The 20,064-nt window shown below is 42.4% G+C and overlaps 1 protein-coding gene across 2 annotated transcripts in view; it reads right to left on the bottom strand.

Annotated features, from left to right (window-relative positions):
* Positions 1-16,594, bottom strand: part of appb (amyloid beta (A4) precursor protein b) — a 42,258-nt gene extending 25,664 nt beyond the window's left edge. For both annotated transcript variants that reach the window (XM_060929770.1, XM_060929771.1), the window contains exons 1-4: positions 16,389-16,594; positions 1,266-1,433; positions 782-911; positions 492-604 (exon numbers count right to left, since the gene is read on the bottom strand). In XM_060929770.1, the coding sequence (XP_060785753.1) occupies positions 492-604; positions 782-911; positions 1,266-1,433; positions 16,389-16,448 (471 nt within the window). In that variant the 5' untranslated portion in view covers positions 16,449-16,594. The remainder of the gene's footprint in view (positions 1-491; positions 605-781; positions 912-1,265; positions 1,434-16,388) is intronic.
* Positions 16,595-20,064: the final 3,470 nt, after the last annotated feature.

Here is a 20,064-nt window from a genome sequence, read left to right as displayed (position 1 = left end):
GTGATTAACCAGTAAAAGACAAACCTAAATTCAATCAGCTTGCATATCTCCTGAACATTAGCTAACCTCGCTAAGCTAAAAACAGTATATAAAAACTGCCAGTTTGTCATATATGGGCCTAAGGTAGCTAATATAACTAACAGAATACACATTTCTATTGTTAATGTACTAACTTGAAGTAAAAACTAAACACATTACTAACTACTTCACAAGTAAAGTATACACTAACCTCACTTTAGCTAATAGTACTTACGTTTGGCTTAGATTTAATGTTAATGCTAACTTATTCAGCTTAGCTAGGCCCAAAAAAGAAATTATAATGCCAGCTAAATTAGCTTTGGAGTAGCTTACCTTTAATTTATTCATTATTTTTAAGCTTACACAAGTGGTTTTAAAACTAATGCTTTTAGTTTGTGTGTACTCCACTGCAAATTCTTTCCTGACTCTGTAGGGTAATGAGAACATGTACAGCGCATGCTGTAGATCCTGACCTCTTTGGCCACGGTGTGCCAGTGCAGGTGGCTCTCACACATATCCATCCGCTCCTGGTGCAGGAACTTACACTTGTCAGGAACTAGAAGGGCATCACTCACAAACTCTCCGACTGGCAAACACAAATGTATAGTAGTCTGTTACTAACTAATCATGTGCGTGTTATAAGTATGTGAGACAACACTATCACCCTATCATAGACAGGTTGCATTCCAGGCCAGCAGACTCAGAATAATAAATAATGTATTATAAAAACACAGACACCTATAACACACACACACACACACACCCAGGCAGCGGTAGGGCACAACAATGTGTACATGGCTACGGCACTGACGTCTGCCCTTCTTGCACCAGTTCTGGATGCTGACTGGCTGGTTGGCCTCCACTACATTAGTGATCTGCAGGTCGGGATACACCTACAAAACAACATGCTACTCAGTAAAACTTAGCTCTAATCAGAAGGCACTTGGTTAAAATATTAAGCAGAAATCAACTCCACATGTCTTCTTAGTTTTATGACTTTCACTGACTTTACCGATTCAAATTTAAAAGTATGGAAAAATACAGCTTCTTATATAATTATCATATAATTGTAAAATTTCTTACAAGCTTACATAAAAATACAAATCACACAATGAAGTATTATGGAAAAAACAGTAGCTGTTAGTCATCTATATTTAATCTCATCCTATTGGCAATATTTGTCCTCCCAGGTGGTACATGGACTTCTTCTAATCCTTCTCATTAACTCTCAACCCCACCCCCAGTACCTCCTGGCAGTACTGCAGAATTTCTTCCTTGGTTCTGATGCAGCTCTTGGTACCAGTAGGATCAGGCTCCCACTTGCCACTCTGGACATTGATATGCATGTTGAGTTTCCCGCAGTACATGGCCACCTGAGGCTCAGCCAGCAATCCCACCGAGTCGTCTGATGGTACCTGCCAACAAGAGACATTGCGTAGAGATGTGGATGAGCTTCTGCACTTGATCAAGCCAAAAGATACTTTATATCATACTGAAATTGCATTGTATAAATATTGACTGACTCTCCTCGTAAGTCAAGAAATTTGTCAGCAATTCATAATACATCGATGTATTAGGTCTGTCAGGATTTTGGGGAAACTGAACATTTGAGAGTAATGTACAGTGTTCACGAATATTAAGATTTTTCCCTCTTTGCAGGAACCAAAATTTATCTGTCGTCCATAAGATATGGATTTTCTTATACTGCTGAATGATACTAAGGTTATGTTCACATTAGCAGGCTGAAGTGACTCAAATCTGATTTTTTTTTTGCCTTGATGTGACACAGATCTGATGTTTTAGGGCTGTGTGGATTTGAATCTTTTCAAATCAGATTTGAGTCACTTTCATACGTGGTCCTAAATCCAATACACATCTGATCCGTGGCCTAACATAAATGAGAACAGTCAGGTTGGAATTCATGTGGCTTTTTGCCTGTATGCATGCGCTGAGTGTTGTCTTCATCAGTCAGCACTGATAGCACGGCAAAAAAACAATGGAGGAGAGCTACAACAGCTGCAAAAAAATAGCAAAAGCTACCTGTCTGCTTTTTTTTTATTTTTTTGGCTTCTTGGCCTGATCATGTACAGCTGATGAACTGGATTGCCGTCCTCCAGCACAAAATACAATCCATGCATTAGCTACTAGCGCATCCATTTAGTCGTCTCACAAATTACTTTTTTATTATTGGTGACGCAGATGACTCGTGCCAAAATGCATCAATGTGGGTCTGCGTGCTGCTTTGGAGGACAGATTATTTCACGTTATAGTAGATACAGGTCACTTGTAATTTTGAATGCGAACCATCAAGAAAAAAAATAGGCTTGTAATATGAACGTAGAGTGACTTATGTGAATATAAGGGACTTTTTTTTAAACACATGCCAACTTTTCACCCCAGACATCAAAGAAACATCCATGCATCCATTTTCTACGCCACTTATCCATCAGCGCTATGAGAGAAGCTGGAGCCAATCCCAGCTGACTTCGGCAAAAGGCAGGATGCACTCTGGACAGGTTGCCAATCTATCTCAGGGCTAACACTGAGACAAACAACCATTCATACCAATGGATAATTTAGACTAACCAGCTGACCTCATCCACATGACTTTGGACTGTGGGAGGAAACCGAAGCACTCAGCTGAAACCCACACAGTCACAAGGAGAAAATGCAAACTGCACACAGTTGGTCGCGAGCTAACCACCGCGCAGTGCCCACAAAGGACCATGAAAGAGATTTTCACAACTGAACCTTGATGCAGTGTGAATGGTTGTCTGTGTCTATGTGTCAGCCCTGTGATGACCTGGCGACTTGTCCAGGGTGTACCCCGCCTTTCGCCCGTAGTCAGCTGGGATAGGCTCCAGCTTGCCTGCGACCCTGTAGAACAGGATAAAGCGGCTAGAGATGAGAGAACCTTGATGCAACACATGAGAACAGGCAACAACTCAAACCATATGTTTTTTCTTTGAAGAATTACATTTTTGAAAAGATCATACTTCTAAGTTATAATGTGCAATAAATCATTGCTTACTTGCACAACCATATTTGAGTGTTGATTCTGATAAATATGGACAGGTATATCAAAGTAAAATAAATAAATAAATAAATAAATAAAACGCAGCATGTAACATAAGATGTCTGTAGCTTGTTGTTTCCTTCAGTACATATTACAGCAAATAATTTCCCCATCAAAAGAAATTTTACTGTTGCAATAATATTTGAATTTTCATAAGTTACATATTCAAAAACAAACAGAACAAACCCCAACATTAAATATATATATATATATATATATATATATATAAAACATTTAAATAAAACCATGGGGCCATTTCTGATTCAATCAAATTCGACAAATAAACTCTGTAGTAAAGGGTAGCCTGTATCAGCTGAGATGCTTTGCCAAATTGAAATCTATTCTCACGTTTAAAGATCTGAAGATAGTTTTGCATGCTTTTATTACATCGCATCTTGATTAGTGCAATTCCCTTTACATGGGAGCTAGTCAGTTTTCGTTTTCCTCCTGCTGCTGCTAGACTTCTTAACTGGTACGAGAATCAGAGAGAGTATTTCACTAGTCATGGTATCTTGGCTTCCAGTCAAGTATAGGATCGGTTTTAAAATGTTACTGTTTTGCCGCTTTTCCACTACAAACGCGGCTGAGTCGGGCTGAGCCATGCCGTGCTGAATCGGGCTGAGCGGGACATGCAGGTTAGGTTAACTGGTGACTCTAATGCCGCTTTTCCACTACCAACGCGGCTGAGTCGGGCTGAGCCGTGCCGTGCTGAGTCGAGCTGAGCGGGGCTGTCGGAGTTGCATTTCGACTACAACCGTGCTGAACCGTGCTGGCTGGAAGTGGGTGGACACATTGGGTGGAGTTAGCGAAAGTGGGTGGACGTCAGGTGATGTCGTTAAGCAGCGCAAACAGTGACATCAGTGAGCTTTTAAGTGGTAGTCTCACGACCCGAATAGTAAACAATAAACATGGAGGACATGGAGTCGTTAGTGTTGCTGGTCTTGGTGCTGTGGCTTGTTGTCACCGACAACGCGGACAGATACTGGCAAGAGCGTATAGATGAGGCGAGGCGCATAAGGCTTCAGAAATTCTCGTAATTCGTAATTCTTCTCCTTCCGGGTTTGCGGTGTTTACAGATCCCAGCGCGCTCGCGGGGCGTGTGTGGGCATGTGAGGACACTCCTCCTCACCAATCAGTGCACAGGGGAGTGTCTGCTCACGCCCCCAGCCTCACTCGGCTCGCTTTGGCTCGTTTCAGCCCCACTCCAAAACGGTGCGAGTTTTAGGGGCTAAGCAGGGCTGAAGCGAGCTGAGTCGTGCTGGTTTTTGGTAGTCGAAACGCGAGCCGTGTCGGGCTGAAGTGAGCTGAAGCGAGCTGAAGTGAGCTGAAAAAGGGTAGTGGAAAAGGGCCATTTGTTTTTAAGACACTATGTAATCTGGTTCCACAGTATACCAGCGATTTGATTAGTCTTTATACTTCAGGCAAGTATAAGTAATTATGATGGACTGAGCCATCGAGTTTGGTGGATCTCTTTCTCTCTGATTAATTGCTGATGTTATGTTTGACGTGCAGTGGCTAAACAGCCCAATTTGCGAGCGACGGTGACGATGACATTCCAGGCAAATGAAGGTATCACATGCTGGTGGTAGAACCTGGGATCTCATGTTTTGGGCAGCACGGCACTCTTGTAACTTGGATAATAAATTACTGTTAACATTCCCATGTTCATGATTAAAATACAAGGGTGACCGTGCGTTCTCAGTAGCTGCCCCTAGACTTTAGAACATTCACTACCTTTAAGAGCAAGATCTGTGTCAACTAGCGATGAGTGTTAACTAGTGTTAAGGCTTCTTCATGGTTGGGCAGTGGTGACTCAAAGGTTAAGGCTCTGGGTTACTGATCTGAAGGACAGGGGTTCTAACTCCAGTACTGCCGAGCTGCCACTGTTGGGTCCTTGAGCAAGGCCCTTAACCCTCTGTGTTCCAGCAGTGCTGTATCATGGCTGACGCTGTGCTCTGACACCAACGTCCTAACAACCTGAGATATGCAAAGAAAAGAATCTCACTGTGCTATAATGTATATATGTGAGAAATAAAGGTTTCTTCTTCTCTTTTCTCCTTGGCATAAAACTGCATCTAACCCCTGGTCTTTTAAAGTTATATGTCTACTTTTAAGCAGATTTCTACTTTGTACATTTTATTATCTTTTAATGTGTTTATGTGACTCTGTTTTGTGTTGTAACTATGTGCCTTTTTAATCTTAATTCCCCTCATCTGTACAGCACTTGAATCAGCTTTGGCCATTTTAAATGTGCTCTACTGAATTAAAATTGAACTGAAAAATGTTTCTTACAAGCATTATTTTTTGAGACAGAATCTCTTCTAAAGGGAGCTAACACCTCTCTGTGTCTCCTTTTGCTTTCAAGAACTCTTACCAATTTGAAAATTTCAAATAGTAATTCTTCCTGAAGCTGTTCTGGCACAGACGAAGCTTTACTGAACGTCTGTTTTATTAAATATCAGCTGACCATTTCACCCTGTAGCCTTGCTGGGGCCGTGTGTGCTCAGACTTCAATTGAAATGAAAACTTCATACCAGTTTTGACTGCCACGGTGTCAAGACTGAAAATTTCATTGGATTGACGCCTGCTCCTGCCCGCATGAGAGCAAAAACCTCTTGCTCCCAAAACTATTTTCAGTCCCGATGCACACGACTACAGTGCTCCTCTCTGTATGAACATGTTGCCAGACATAGCTTTTCTGCATAAAGATAAACAGTGCAACTCTTTCCTTCTCTGAAAGATTCTTGCATACAAAGTGTAAGTGGACTGTAGGATTAGCAGGCCTGTTATGCAACGTATTTTGTAAAAACCTTTTACTTTTCCCTTTTCTGTTCTTATAAAAAATAAACTCTGAATACATTTTGAATCTGCTGAGAATCAGTAGGAAATGAGAAAATATTTTTAAATGATAAAATAGAATGAAGGAGAGATATATGATTAAAAGGCGGAAGAAAGATGCAAATGGGGACTTTTCAGGCAAATTTGGATTATTCTAATAAACTGAAAAATAACAAAAGCAAATGGGCTTGAACAAAGCAGAGAGAGAGAGAGAGAGAGAGAGAGCGCAAGTGAGCACAATAGAGATAGATCATGGCTGTTCTGTTTTTACCTCGCCCAGGACGGAGTCCACCGGGGGCGAGGTATTGTTTTCGGTGGGGTTTATTTGTTTGTTTTTTTGTAAACAATATTACGGGAAAATGGCTGGACCAATCTTCATGAAACTTTCAGGATAGATGGGCATTGGTCACAAATAGAACCTCCAACATTTTGAGGGTCATTCGGTCAAGGTCACCAAATAGGTCAAAATAGTTTTTGTTGTGGTTACTGCCTCATGCAGAGGCGCTAGCCACTATGTCATCATGCTGTCAGAATGTAAGAGTGTAACTGATTAAAATGGCCAGTGAGTGTATACAATTTGGTTCATCATTCGAAATAAATAGACTAAAGAAATCGCTTTCAGACATGTTTATGCTTATTACAGAGGGAGAGTGTGTTCCACTGAGCTCTAGCACCAGGCCATTTCCGGGAAATAAGAGTTTGGGTCATGGTGACAGCGTGTCACAGTTCAGAGGTTTCAGTTTCAAAAACTGTAAGAGGTAAGAGTAGAATAATATAAAGTACAGATACTTGGTATATTTTACTTCTGTGATTTTTAAATTGTGCATTTTTGGATTACGTTTCATTTTTGTGGCTACTGCTTCATAGAGTGTATATAACATTTACTAGCTAGGAGGTCCGTATCGTGAAATACCGTGACCGAGGTCTTGAAAATACTGACTGAGGCCTCTGGGCCAAGGTCAGTATTTTCAAGGCCGAGGTCACGGTATTTCACGATATGGACCGACTTTAAGCTGGTAAATAATATATTTATTTTTTCTTTACCAAATTCTAACAGGAAATGAGGGCACCCGAAAGGAAAACCATATTTAGAACAAACCTGCTGCAAGCTTGTTTTTGGATTTCTCCTGAAATGTTTTCTTTTATTTCGTCTTCCTCAGGGTAGTAAAACTCGCTTTCGCTGTGAACACTGTCGTTATCGCTATCCATGCTGTAAAATTAATGCTATTATACTGAGAAATGCAAAAATAAACGTTGACAAAAAATTGCGACTATGTTTGTTGTTGTTGTGAATGAGCGAGTTACCAAAGGTCCGTAACCGGGATTTGGATCGTAGGATTCCGGACCGCTCACGAGCCAATCAGAACGCACGATTTGATGGAAACTGGACTGCGAAAAAAATAAATATGCTATATTTACTGTATGGACATGGTATCAGAAAACTATTTTATTCATAAGCAGTAGCCACGTGCACCCATAGGGTACCTATTTTTTTCGTGATGTCTTCCTTCATATTCATCATAAGTGCTACCGGGTGAGGTTTGTTTTGCCTGGCAATGCTTGTTTTGTTGGGTTTTTTTTTTGACCTGGCTTTGCCCATGAAATGTTACAACATATCCCCCAATAGATACAGAAAACACAGACATACGCACAGAACAGTTCCACTGAGCATAAAGGATTAGAGGACTGTTGTGTTTTTCCCCCCCCCACATATTTGTTCGGCATGACAAAGAAAGCATCGCTGTTGTCATTCTGGTATCTGCTTTTGTCCCATAAAGCCAAACAAAAAGCCGACTCAAATTAGAAAATAACTACAAGGGAGCAACTGGAGTTCGGCTCAATTATCAGCTCCCCATGCCCTTAATAAACAAACTGTTGGGTGCATGGTGCAACACATAATCCCTGGTTACATTGCTGATGTAAACAACTGTTATTATGACAGATCCAAGAAGATCATAGTTTCCAGTCATCCAGAATGACACAACAGTGGAGGGACGTGGGATTCTTCCACTTCGCAAAAATGCTATTTATGTTTGGCTGGCTTCTCTGTGGATGTTAAAAGTTTAAAAATGAAAAGCTTTCTACCCCCCCCCCCCCCCCCCCCAACAAGCCCTCTGCTGCCTCTTAAGCAAATCTCAAATCACAATAAAACAGTGAAAACATTTCTCTTCCCAGCTAACGCCATGCCATCTGTTGAAACTAAACTGCAACTCTGCTAAAATGAACTATTTTACTATGAACCTTCACATATAACAAACTAAGTTTGTGTCCCCTGCCTTTAATGACAATGAGTCAGTCTTCAAAAAAAAAAAAAAAATCACTGAGCCATGCGCTCCTCTTCCCCCAGAGACAAACAATAAGTAATCAAGTCCGCAGTCAACTGAAAAAAATACGGATTAATGCCATAAAAGAAAGGCTTGACGAGCCTCGCTTAGGTGTCAATCACAAACAATTTTCGAGAACGGTGATCACACACTGTAAAAAAAAATAGTTGAGAATACTTGAAATTTCAAGGCAACAGTCTGCATTAAGAATTTTATGTTTTGCCAATGATGTGCCCATGATAATCCAAACTATGATAAAACTGTTATCTTTATTAAGAATTCTTAATTAAGTCAATTTTCAATTCCTCATTCTGCCAACATAGATTTCTCTTTTTGCTGAACAGTGGCATTCACAGTAGTGCAAAAAGGCAATCACAATTTTTTTTTTACTTCTATTTGGATAGGACAGCGTAGAGACAGGAAATGAGCAGGAGAGAGAGACGGGGAGGGATCAGGAAATGACCTCAGGTCGGAACCGAACTCGGGTCCCCAGATTTATGATATGGCGCCTTATCCACCTGAGCCACGACGCCCCCGAGGTTATCATAATTTATCATTAAACCATACATGCCTTTTTTCACTGTTCTACACAATTACAAAAATTTTTAAAACCCACATTGTGGGTATGGCGTCGTGGCTCAGGTGGATAAGGCGCCATACCATAAATCCGGGGACCCAGGTTCGATTCCGACCCAAGGTCATTTCCCGCTCATTTCCTGTCTCTACACTGTCCTATCCAAATCAAGGTGAAAAAAAGCCCCCCAAAAAAGTCTGATAACCTTAATTGCCTTTTTGTACTACTGTGAATGCCACTGTTCAGCAAAAAGAGAAATCTATGTTGGCAGAATGAGGAATTGAAAATTGACTTAATTAAGAATTCTTAATAAAGATAACAGTTTTATCATAGTTTGGATTATCATGGGCACATCATTGGCAAAACATAAAATTCTTAATGCAGACTGTTGCCTTGAAATTTCAAGTATTCTCAACTATTCTTTTTTTACAGTGCAGACTTAAAAAAAAATTCCATTAAAAGGACTATTTTATGAGCTAAAAGCAGTTTTACTTGAGTCTTTACTCATTTTCATCATGGCTACTCGTAAATGTAAGATAATCTCTGCCGGTCAGAAAATGCAAGCAATAGACGGATGTAACTGCTGGAAGAGTTTTATTTATTTAAAAATACGCTGGTAAACAGTCCAAATCAGTGATCAAAAATCAAAGTCAAGAAACAGGCAATGGTCAAGCAAGGCACAGACAGGATATGAAAGGCGAAGACAAAGGGCAAAATACAAAACAGAGTCGAAACTCAGAATATCAACTAGGGCTGACGGCAAACAATCGATTAATCGTTGGTCGACCAAAAAATTATTAGCCGACCAAAATTCCATTGGTCGATTGGTCGCAGGGAAAAAAGCCGCGTCTTGTCAAAGGGCTGAAGGGCTTTTAATTTGACGGGCATGATAAAGGAAGTCGTGACACTAATTTACTGTTGGTGATTTTTTTAACACGGGCAGACAGCATGTCTGGAAGGAGCTCTAAAATATGGGATCATTTCGAAAAGAACAAAGATGACTCAAAGAGGGTTACGTGCAGAATTTGCAAAAAAACATTCGCAAAAAAACATTCTTCCACGACGAACATGCTTTACCACCTCAACCATGTAAGTAGCCTACTAGCCTAGCTAGCCTACCCCTTGCAACCTGAAGTTTGATTGCATTGCATTGTTCAGAGTCCGTCAGTCTTTCTGATTATTTTTGTGAAACATTCAAACATTTTGTTAGTTACACATCCCTGTACGTCCCCTATTTCAGGCAATCAGACAACATAACCATTTTAAAATGCCTGCATGGCTGAAAATTGCATGAAGGTTACCCCCGGCGTTAGTGGTAAATGCGCATAGATACAGCAGCCCGGCATTACAGGTAAAGCCTCACAGATGTGTATCCCGGTAAAAATGGGCAGGTTTTTTGGGTTTTTTTTGGGGGGGGGGGGGATTAGTCGATTAGTCGGAGTGAATGCACGACCACTGGTCGACCAAGAAAATTATCAACACAGTGCTACAAAAGGCTCGGTAACATGAGACAAGGTACAGCACGTATACTTCACAACGTCTGTGTGTAGTGAGAGTCCTTATAAGTGTGTGCTGTGATTACGCTCTAATCCAGAACAGGTGCATGGTAACTAGCCCTAATGGTGCTGCCTGTGTATGAGTGGCAGTTTGAGGCGTGCTGCTGCAGGCGCATGGACGTGACACCATCAAGTACAAACTTCATGTCCTGGACTGTCTAAAGCATAGTGAGAAAGTAACAAATTTGTCGAAAGAACATGGTATCCTGAAAAATTCAGTTTCAACTTTTAAAGCAAAAGCAAAAGAGCTCTGAGACTTCGTCTATAACTGCAATTAATATGATGGGCTGAAAAGAAAGAAGATGCGGCAAGCAAACAATGGTGAACGTGACTTATTTCCTTTATTTCATAAGTATGCAAGTGAATTACACTTAAATATAAATTAAAACACAGTCGGTCTTGTTTTACATAAGATTGAGTAAGTGGTGTGACAAGTGAATCCATTTCAGTATTATGAACTTTTCGGTATACCAATCTATTTGCACGTCCCCCAAGGAGTTCGTTATAGCAGGGTTGCAGTGTATTAACACATCCTATAGTACAGTAGAGCACCGATGTACAGTTACAAATCCGAATCCATGACCTACCACCTGGCCAAGCATCTGTGTGTATTTTCTATCATACAGAGGAACGTATTAGAGGAGAAGGATTTCTCTGGAGGTTGCAAGTCAGTGAGATTTACAGTACACAAGATACGAGATATATAATTGAAACATCATCAGCAGCAATAATGGCAGAGATTCAAAGGCTGACATTGTAACTTTTAATCAGCATTTGTTTTATAAAAATTAGACATTGAGTTTTCTTCTATGCTCAATAGCAAACTCATCACATGCTTCATCAGATGCAGATTCCTCTGCTGTATGATCCAGCAGAAAAGCAAGTTAAACAAAGTTGTGTGTGTGTGGGTATGTGTTTTTAATTGTGACATATCACAATTATGTGACAAAATGTTTATGACCTCAATGTTAATTTCTATTTACTCCCCTATGTGCTTGTTCAGTATACTTTGTACCGGGACAAGAAAGGTGACCACATTCAATACAGGTCACATGGCAATGGAAAACTGAGATAATGTAGGATTCATGTGTGTTTGTTGTGCCAGGATCAGACTGCACGATATTTTTGTCTTTCACAATGGCAAACGTCAGATATCACTGAAGAAATACACACACACACACACACACTAGTATAAGTTAAACAGATGTTATATTAAACTTTGTCTTGTCAACAGTTTGGAAATTGGTTGTGTTCATTGAGATATTGTTTAAAATGTTACTTTTCAAAGGGGGTGTACTCATTTACGCTGAGCACTGTGTATATATAGTCACTGTGATTGCCTAATCTTCAGATTCAGATTCTCCTGTTGAGCATCAACAACGCTTTTTCTGAGGTCCTCAGAAATCTCCTTTGTTCGTGCCATGATACTTTTCCACAAACATGTTGTGAAGATCAGACTTTGATAGATCCCTGTTCTTTAAATAAAACAGGGTGCCCACTCACACCTGATTGTCATCCCATTGATTGAAAACACCTGACTCTAATTTCACCTTCAAATTAACTGCTAATCCTAGAGGCAGCGCTCGAAACTAACGGTGTCCCGATGTCCCGGGGACCATAAAAAATGTCATCGGGACACAAAATTATCATATCTGGGACAATCCCGGGACAATGGAAAAAAAATAGATCTAGAAAAAAAAGTTCTACATTAATATTATTTACAAAGCCGTAACACGTACGTAGACATTCACCTAATTTGTCAATTTTAATTTTAAAACGTTAACAGCGAAAAATACATAGTAGCTACACTTTCGATGCGCCTGCATCCGTAGGCTACAGAGCAGCGCATTCTGTTCGAGAATCTTCGGCCGGAGTCCGCATTATATGGACTCGGAATGGAATTGCTACCGCACACGCTGCGCCGACTCTTGCCAGAACAAAAATGCTGAAGTGGTTGAAGCGGACCGACCGCGGGGAAGAAACTGAAAGCCCAGACATAACGTCTCCGGGACCTTCAGGATCCAAAGTGTCATCGCCTGGTCTGCAGGCAACGCTAGCAACTGAATGAACTGAATGAACACTGTTAGACACGTTATAAAATACAACAGGAATGATGTGGATGATATTGACGGAAGATACCGTTCAACAGAATAAGTGAGTTTTCTTGGTGTCTTTCTAGTTCAGAAAGTTTAGTCAGTCAGCAGCACAACTAGGCTCGGACCTGGCACTATGCTGATGTTGCTAACATTTGCACCCGGCAGCGAAAGTTCATAAAATGGATAACGGAAAGTTCATAAAAATGGATAACGGAAAGTTCATAAAAATGGATAACGGAAAGTTCATAAAAATGGATAACGGTAATGGTGAAAATTATAAGTTGGCCTTATAAGTGCCAACAGATGTTCAAGGTATAAGTAGATGAAATGAACATAAAAGGGGTCTTATTTTCAACTAAAGTGTACTGCAGATGTAGGGAGTTGAAACATTTTCTGAATGAGCTAGATCTCATCTCATTATCTCTAGCCGCTTTATCCTTCTACAGGGTCGCAGGCAAGCTGGAGCCTATCCCAGCCGACTACGGGCGAAAGGCGGGGTACACCCTGGACAAGTCGCCAGGTCATCACAGGGCTGACACATAAAATCGCATAGTTACAAATATAATAGTAACTTCATATGATAATATTAACCACTGGTTATTTCAGAGAGGAAAAAAATGGGGACACTATTGCTTCCATTCGGGACAATACAACACAGAATTCGGGACCACTGGGGGACACAAAGGAAAAAAGTTAATTTCGAGCCCTGCCTAGAGGTTCACATACTTTTGCCACTCACACATATGTAATATTGGATCATTTTCCTCAATAAATAAATGACCAAGTAGAATATTTTTTGTTTCATTTGTTTAACTGGGTTCTCTTTATCTACTTTTAGGACTTGTGTGAAAATCTGATGATGTTTTAGGTCCTATTTATGCAGAAATATAGAAGATTCTACAGGGTTCACAAACTTTCAAGCACCACTGTATTGTTGCGGAATAGGGTCAAGAAATTGCCAATCATGATTACAGAAGGCACGTCAAGGAACATGGCATAGGAGTTTCTCAAACCAGGTGAGAAAATACTAAAATTCTGACGTGCTAGACTTTTCGTCAGGGTGTTGTGTTCTGTCATTGGCACACTACAAGAGCCATTCGTCGTTCCTGATGTTCATATTTGGCGGCCACGACAAACTTCGTGTCAAAATCGGGGTGAATTGTGTCGTCTGTTCCCAGCATTATACTCTGTAGCACTAGACGACTGGACTGTCGCCTGAAAGACAATACCTGTATACTTGAGTGTATGCTTTTTTTTTAGGAAAAAGGGATAAAACTAAAATCAGTTTGTTTACAATAGTTTGCACATCTTCAGGAGTTTGATCGGACTCTACAACATACTGAAGAAGAAGAAACCTTTATTTTTCACATGCACATTTCAAGCACAGTGAAATTCATCCTCTGCATTTAACCCATCTGAAGCAGAACACACATGCACACACACTACAGCGCCCGGGGAGCAGTCAGGGGTTAGGTACCTTGCTCAAGGGCACTTCAGCCCAAGGCAGCCCCACGTTAACCTAACCGCATGTCTTTGGACTGTGGAGGGCAGACACGGAGAGAACATGCAAACTCCACACAGAAAGGCCCTTGCCGGCTGCTGGGTTCAAACCCGGAACCTTCTTGCTGTGAGGCGACAGTGCAAACCACTACACCACCGTGCATGTACAATTTTCAACTACAGAAACGCACCTTGATGTTTTATTTTTATAAATAAAAACAAAGAAGGGCGGCACGGTGGTGTAGTGGTTAGCGCCGTCGCCTCACAGCAAGAAGGTCCGGGTTTGAGCCCCGTGGCCGGTGAGGGCCTTTCTGTGCGGAGTTTGCACGTTCTTCCCGTGTCCGCGTGGGTTTCCTCCGGGTGCTCCGGTTTCCCCCACAGTCCAAAGACATGCAGGTTAGGCTAACTGGTGACTCTAAATTGACCGTAGGTGTGAATGTGAGTGTGAATGGTTGCCTGTGTCTATGTGTCAGCCCTGTGATGACCTGGCGACTTGTCCAGGGTGTACCCCGCCTTTCGCCTGTAGTCAGCTGGGATAGGCTCCAGCTTGCTTGCGACCCTGTAGAACAGGATAAAGCGGCTAGAGATGATGAGATGAGATGAAAAACAAAGAAGGGCGGCACGGTGGTGTAGTGGTTAGCGCTGTCGCCTCACAACAAGAAGGTCCGGTTTCGAGCCCCATGGCCGGCGAGGGCCTTTCTGTGTGGAGTTTGCATGTTCTCCCCGTGTCCGCGTGGGTTTCCTCCGGGTGCTCCGGTTTCCCCCACAGTCCAAAGACATGCAGGTTAGGTTAACTGGTGACTCTAAATTGACCGTAGGTGTGAATGTAAGTGTGAATGGTTGTCTGTGTCTATGTGTCAGCCCTGTGATGACCTGGCGACTTGTCCAGGGTGTACCCCGCCTTTCGCCTGTAGTCAGCTGGGATAGGCTCCAGCTTGCCTGCGACCCTGTAGAACAGGATAAAGCGGCTAGAGATGATGAGATGAGATGAAAAACAAAGAAGGGCGGCACGGTGGTGTAGTGGTTAGCGCTGTCGCCTCACAACAAGAAGGTCCGGTTTCGAGCCCCATGGCCGGCGAGGGCCTTTCTGTGTGGAGTTTGCATGTTCTCCCCGTGTCCGCGTGGGTTTCCTCCGGGTGCTCCGGTTTCCCCCACAGTCCAAAGACATGCAGGTTAGGTTAACTGGTGACTCTAAATTGACCGTAGGTGTGAATGTAAGTGTGAATGGTTGTCTGTGTCTATGTGTCAGCCCTGTGATGACCTGGCGACTTGTCCAGGGTGTACCCCGCCTTTCGCCCGTAGTCAGCTGGGATAGGCTCCAGCTTGCCTGCGACCCTGTAGAACAGGATAAAGCGGCTAGAGATAATGAGATGAGATGAGAAAAACAAAGAAAAAAATTACAACTAGCCTATTAAAACTACTGAAGCATGAACTGCATTGCTATGACTGAAAGCGAACACACACACAGATGCCACAAAGCTGAACTCTCGAGCTGAATCATTTGCATTCACTCAGGGCAAACACAAGTCTCACATTATTTACAGTAAGTCATTACACACAGACACTACACTAGTACCCGAACGTTGTGCTGAGTGACAGAAGGAGTATTTCTGAGGTAAAATCACTGCACTTGAGCTGCTCTGGGGCCTGAGAGCGATGCTGCTGTGTCGGGCTTCATGAAACGCCGCAGTCGTTCGCCGCCATCTTGCTTCTGTCAAGCAGCATCTTTTCCATCCAAAACCATAAGCAGTCAGGACACTGCGCCCGTTTAGACGGCACTCAAACACCACCCTCCGTTAATAACATCTACTCAGCAGAATCTACACATGATTTATACATTATTCATCTGAAACTGAGAGGTTTAAAAAGAAGGCTGAATTATTATTTTGTGTTTATTCACTAAACCCTGACGTCTCACTGGCGCAACTTCAAACCCTAGTCTTTTTCTTTCGTTTTATATTTACGTGGCTTTTATATCTTATTGAAAACATACACATATCTAGCAAATCTCTGCAGTAAACATCATGAGTCTGCAGATCAGAGTCTAAAAAAAATTTCCTCCAGGCTGCGATGCATCTTCTCTTGGCCACATCAATACAGACAGATATAATCCTAATCCTCAGGCTGAATCATAAGGCTGAAGATCATTCACTAAACATTTCCTCCATTAAATACCTACTACTGTCATCCAGGCACCCTTCACACGTTATAACTGCCCTATTATATACAAAACCAGGTAAAGCCGTGAATCAGTGAACACAGAAACACCCAGTTAGTTATATAACACAAAGCAGGCTGGGAGCACAAAGCCAGATTTGCGTGTTGTCGTCAGCAGCATTTGCTGTGTCTGCATCCTTCTTCCAGGCCTATAGCGGGTTCCCCCGGCCATAATCCATGTTTTCTTACCTCGATGGCAAGCGACAGAGTCGCAGCTATGAGCAGAACAAAGGCCGTCCTTTCGCCCATGCTGTAATCTCTATAGCAGCGATGCAACGCTGATTAATAGTCGGAATAAATCTACTTCTTCTCTATTCCTCTGGTGTCGATGCGTTATTATGAGAATGTGCGAGATGCGCAGCAGCGTGAGCACCAAGTCACGTGATCTGACGTGGAAAAACTGGAATTGGCAAGTGGGCGTGGCTTACACAAAGGGCCGTGTGGATATGTGAGGGTGACACGGGAGTGGCCTTCACTCCTGTCCCATCCCAGTCCCATGATGACAGGATGAAAAATAATTCCTGTCCCCTCCCAATCCCGGAAAAATAACTCCCGTCCCTTCCCGTATTCAAAAGAAATTAAATAGCGTTTATTCAAGGGCGTAGCTAGGATTTTTCGGGGGGTCACACACTGGCAGCCTGAGCACATTATGTAACAAAAAATAATTACCATTGCTAGTTTTAGGTAGCTTAGAAACCGTCTCTTCCATTATTGCTGTTTCTTCCACGTTTTCTTGATGATGTGTTCTAGAAACAGCACACTAAAACTTAGCTTCAAAGCCACAAAATGCAACTCATCTCGTTATCTCTAGCCGCTTTATCCTGTTCTACAGGGTCGCAGGCAAGCTGGAGCCTATCCCAGCTGACTACGGGCGAGGTACACCCTGGACAAGTCATCACAGGGCTGACACATAGACACAGACAACCATTCACACCTACGGTCAATTTAGAGTCACCAGTTAACCTAACCTGCATGTCTTTGGATTGTGGGGGAAACCGGAGCACCCGGAGGAAACCCACGCGGACACGGGGAGAACATGCAAACTCCGCACAGAAAGGCCCTCGCCGGCCACGGGGCTCGAACCCAGACCTTCTTGCTGTGAGGCGACAGCGCTAACCACTACACCACTGTAGCGCCATGGAAAAACATATATAATAAATTGCTTACTTCTCTTCACGTCGAAAGAAGGAGGAAAGTTTCGCTTGTTTTGACATGGTGAATTATGAACATGAGGAAATACTCGTAATTTGCAACTAAAAAGACTGCAGCTACACTGGTAGCTTGACCATGCTTTCTAGTGCGATCGTGTTACACTTGCGTAGGACTGTGTCAGTCCTGTGTGCCTTGGCTCGTGCGCCTGAAGGTGTGCCTCAGGCTGCATGCGCGCCTAACGAGCTCCGGCACGCGCGCCGTTAACAAAGAATGTCTTTAATCAATGAAATATGTTTAGGCTATTTAAGGACCGCGCCCATGCAAGGACAATGTGAAGTACTACACCACATCTAGTGTGCCTGACTGAGCCTTGTTCCCTGTCCTTGTTGACCTCCTGGTTTTTCAACTCCTGTTTCTTGTCCCTTGATCTTGTATAGTTTTGCCTCTGATATTCTGTGTGTGCCTCGATTGACCTCCTGCCTGTTTCCTTGATTACAACTTTGCCTGCATTTCACACACTTTATGCTCATATTGCACTGTGTATTATTTAACATATCTGCACTTACAACTGCCACTCCCACACACACTCTAACAAACTGGGTTTTTGTGCCCAAACCACAGGAAGTCAAGGTTATAGAAACCCTAATGAGGCTGAGATGACAATCTAGTTAAAAAAAAAAAGTTAGAAAAATTACAGTGGGCGCTTTTCTAATATTCTTATGCGGCTATTGAAAAAATGTATCGTCTAACAAGGGGGGGGGGGGGTCACAGACACCCCAGGACCCCCCTCAGCTACGCCCCTGCTATTCATTTTTCGACCTGCATATTTATAGATAAAAACTGACCTATTGTTATTATGACTATGACCGCCCGCTACTGTTTATTTTTTTCTGTCCCTTCCCAGTCACGTGATGAATAATAACATTGACTCCTATCCCACAGGAACCCCACAGGAACCCCATGACCCACAGGATTCCTGAAAAAATGTCAGCCTCTAGTGCACAGGTAGCTATTACAACCTTACATACTCTAATCCTGACCACTTCCCTTCTGTAAATATGCGTTAAAATATTTACAAATATATCTGTATATTGACACTGTCTATCACTGTATATAGTGTAACATATAGCATCACTATGCTGCGGTACTTACTTCTGGCACTTATCTGTAAATAATACTGTATTTTGCACTTCTGGTTAGAAGAAGAAGAAGCCTTTATTTGTCACATGTACACTTCAAGCACAGTGAAATTCATCCTCTGCATTTAACCCATCTGAAGCAGTGAACACACGTGTGCACACACCCAGAGCAGTGGGCAGCCATACTATAGCGCCCGGGGAGCAGTCAGGGGTTAGGTACCTTGCTCAAGGGCACTTCAGCCCAAGGCCGCTCCACGCTAACCTAACTTTGCATGTCTTTGAACTGTGGGGGAAACCAGAGCACCCGGAGGAAACCCACACGGACATGGGGAGAACATGCAAACTCCACACAGAAAGGCTCCCGCTGGCCACTGGGTTCGAACCCAGAACCTTCTTGCCATGATGTGACAGTGCTAACCACTACACCACCGTGTAAACTCTTAACAATAAAGCTGAATCTAGTCTAATTATAATCTAATTAGCTGTCGTCCAAAAGTCTTTCTGAGGTCAGCAGTTGTGAAGTCATATTTAGCATATAGCAGTTCTGTCTTTATACTAAGGTGGAGTTATTCTAGAAAAAAGTATGTGGTCAGATTTATGTCAAAAATCGTGAGCACGATTAAAAAAAACCATGCTCATGATTAATTATATAATTTCACATGCACAGATATCAACTGCAGGCAGCATGGTGGTGTAGTGGTTAGCACTGTCGCCTCACAGCAAGAAGGTCCTGGGTTCAAGCCCAGCAGCCGACAAGGGCCTTTCTGTGTGGAGTTTGCATGTTCTCCCCGTGTCTGCATGGTGCTCCGGTTTCCTATTTCCTAATCTAAATTGACCGTGAGTGTGAATGGTTGTTTGTGTCTATTTGTCAGCCCTGCAATGACCTGGCGACTTGTCCAGGGTGTACCCCACCTCTCGCCCATAGTCAGCTGGGATAGGCTCCTGCAACCTTGTAGAACAGGATAAGCGGCTACAGATAATGAAGATATCAACTGCCACTTGGACGATATAAATCCTCATGCACAAATTCAACAGTCGAGAGTAGTACAGGCAGCTGCGAGGACAGAACTAAGCAGCAAACGGTGCACACAGCCACCAGGGAGAGGTTCTGCTTGGCTAGCAGCGCTGGATTGATCATTATCAACACGATCACTCCCACATGGACCTCCTTGACCCAGCATGTGATCTACCCTCAGAATACTGACGTAGCTGGGTCACAAGTTTTTTCCTCTTATTTAACAGTTTAATTCAGTAAACAAGATTTTGCAGTATATGCAAATAAAAGTTTATTTAATTTATAAGGTTAAATAAATATTTTATAAATAAAAGTGCTTTCCTTGAGTTAACTTTGTAAACTGAATTTTTTGTCTTTAACCTTTAGGTTATATGTCTTCTCTGTATCCTTGTAAACGCAGTTGTTTAAAGTTCAACAGTTTAAATGTTTATATGGTGTTCACAGAAGAACGTTGATGTTCATGTTGGAAGAATGCAATGCCTGTTGCAGAGAAGTATTTCACTGTGTTTGTGCCCCATCTTCATACCAACTAACAGGGCCAAGATTGAGACACGTTTAA

The sequence above is a fragment of the Neoarius graeffei genome, chromosome 9 (genome assembly GCF_027579695.1).
Source record: "Neoarius graeffei isolate fNeoGra1 chromosome 9, fNeoGra1.pri, whole genome shotgun sequence".
In the NCBI taxonomy this organism is placed as follows: domain Eukaryota; kingdom Metazoa; phylum Chordata; class Actinopteri; order Siluriformes; family Ariidae; genus Neoarius; species Neoarius graeffei.
This window is presented reverse-complemented; position numbering and strand designations above follow the sequence as displayed.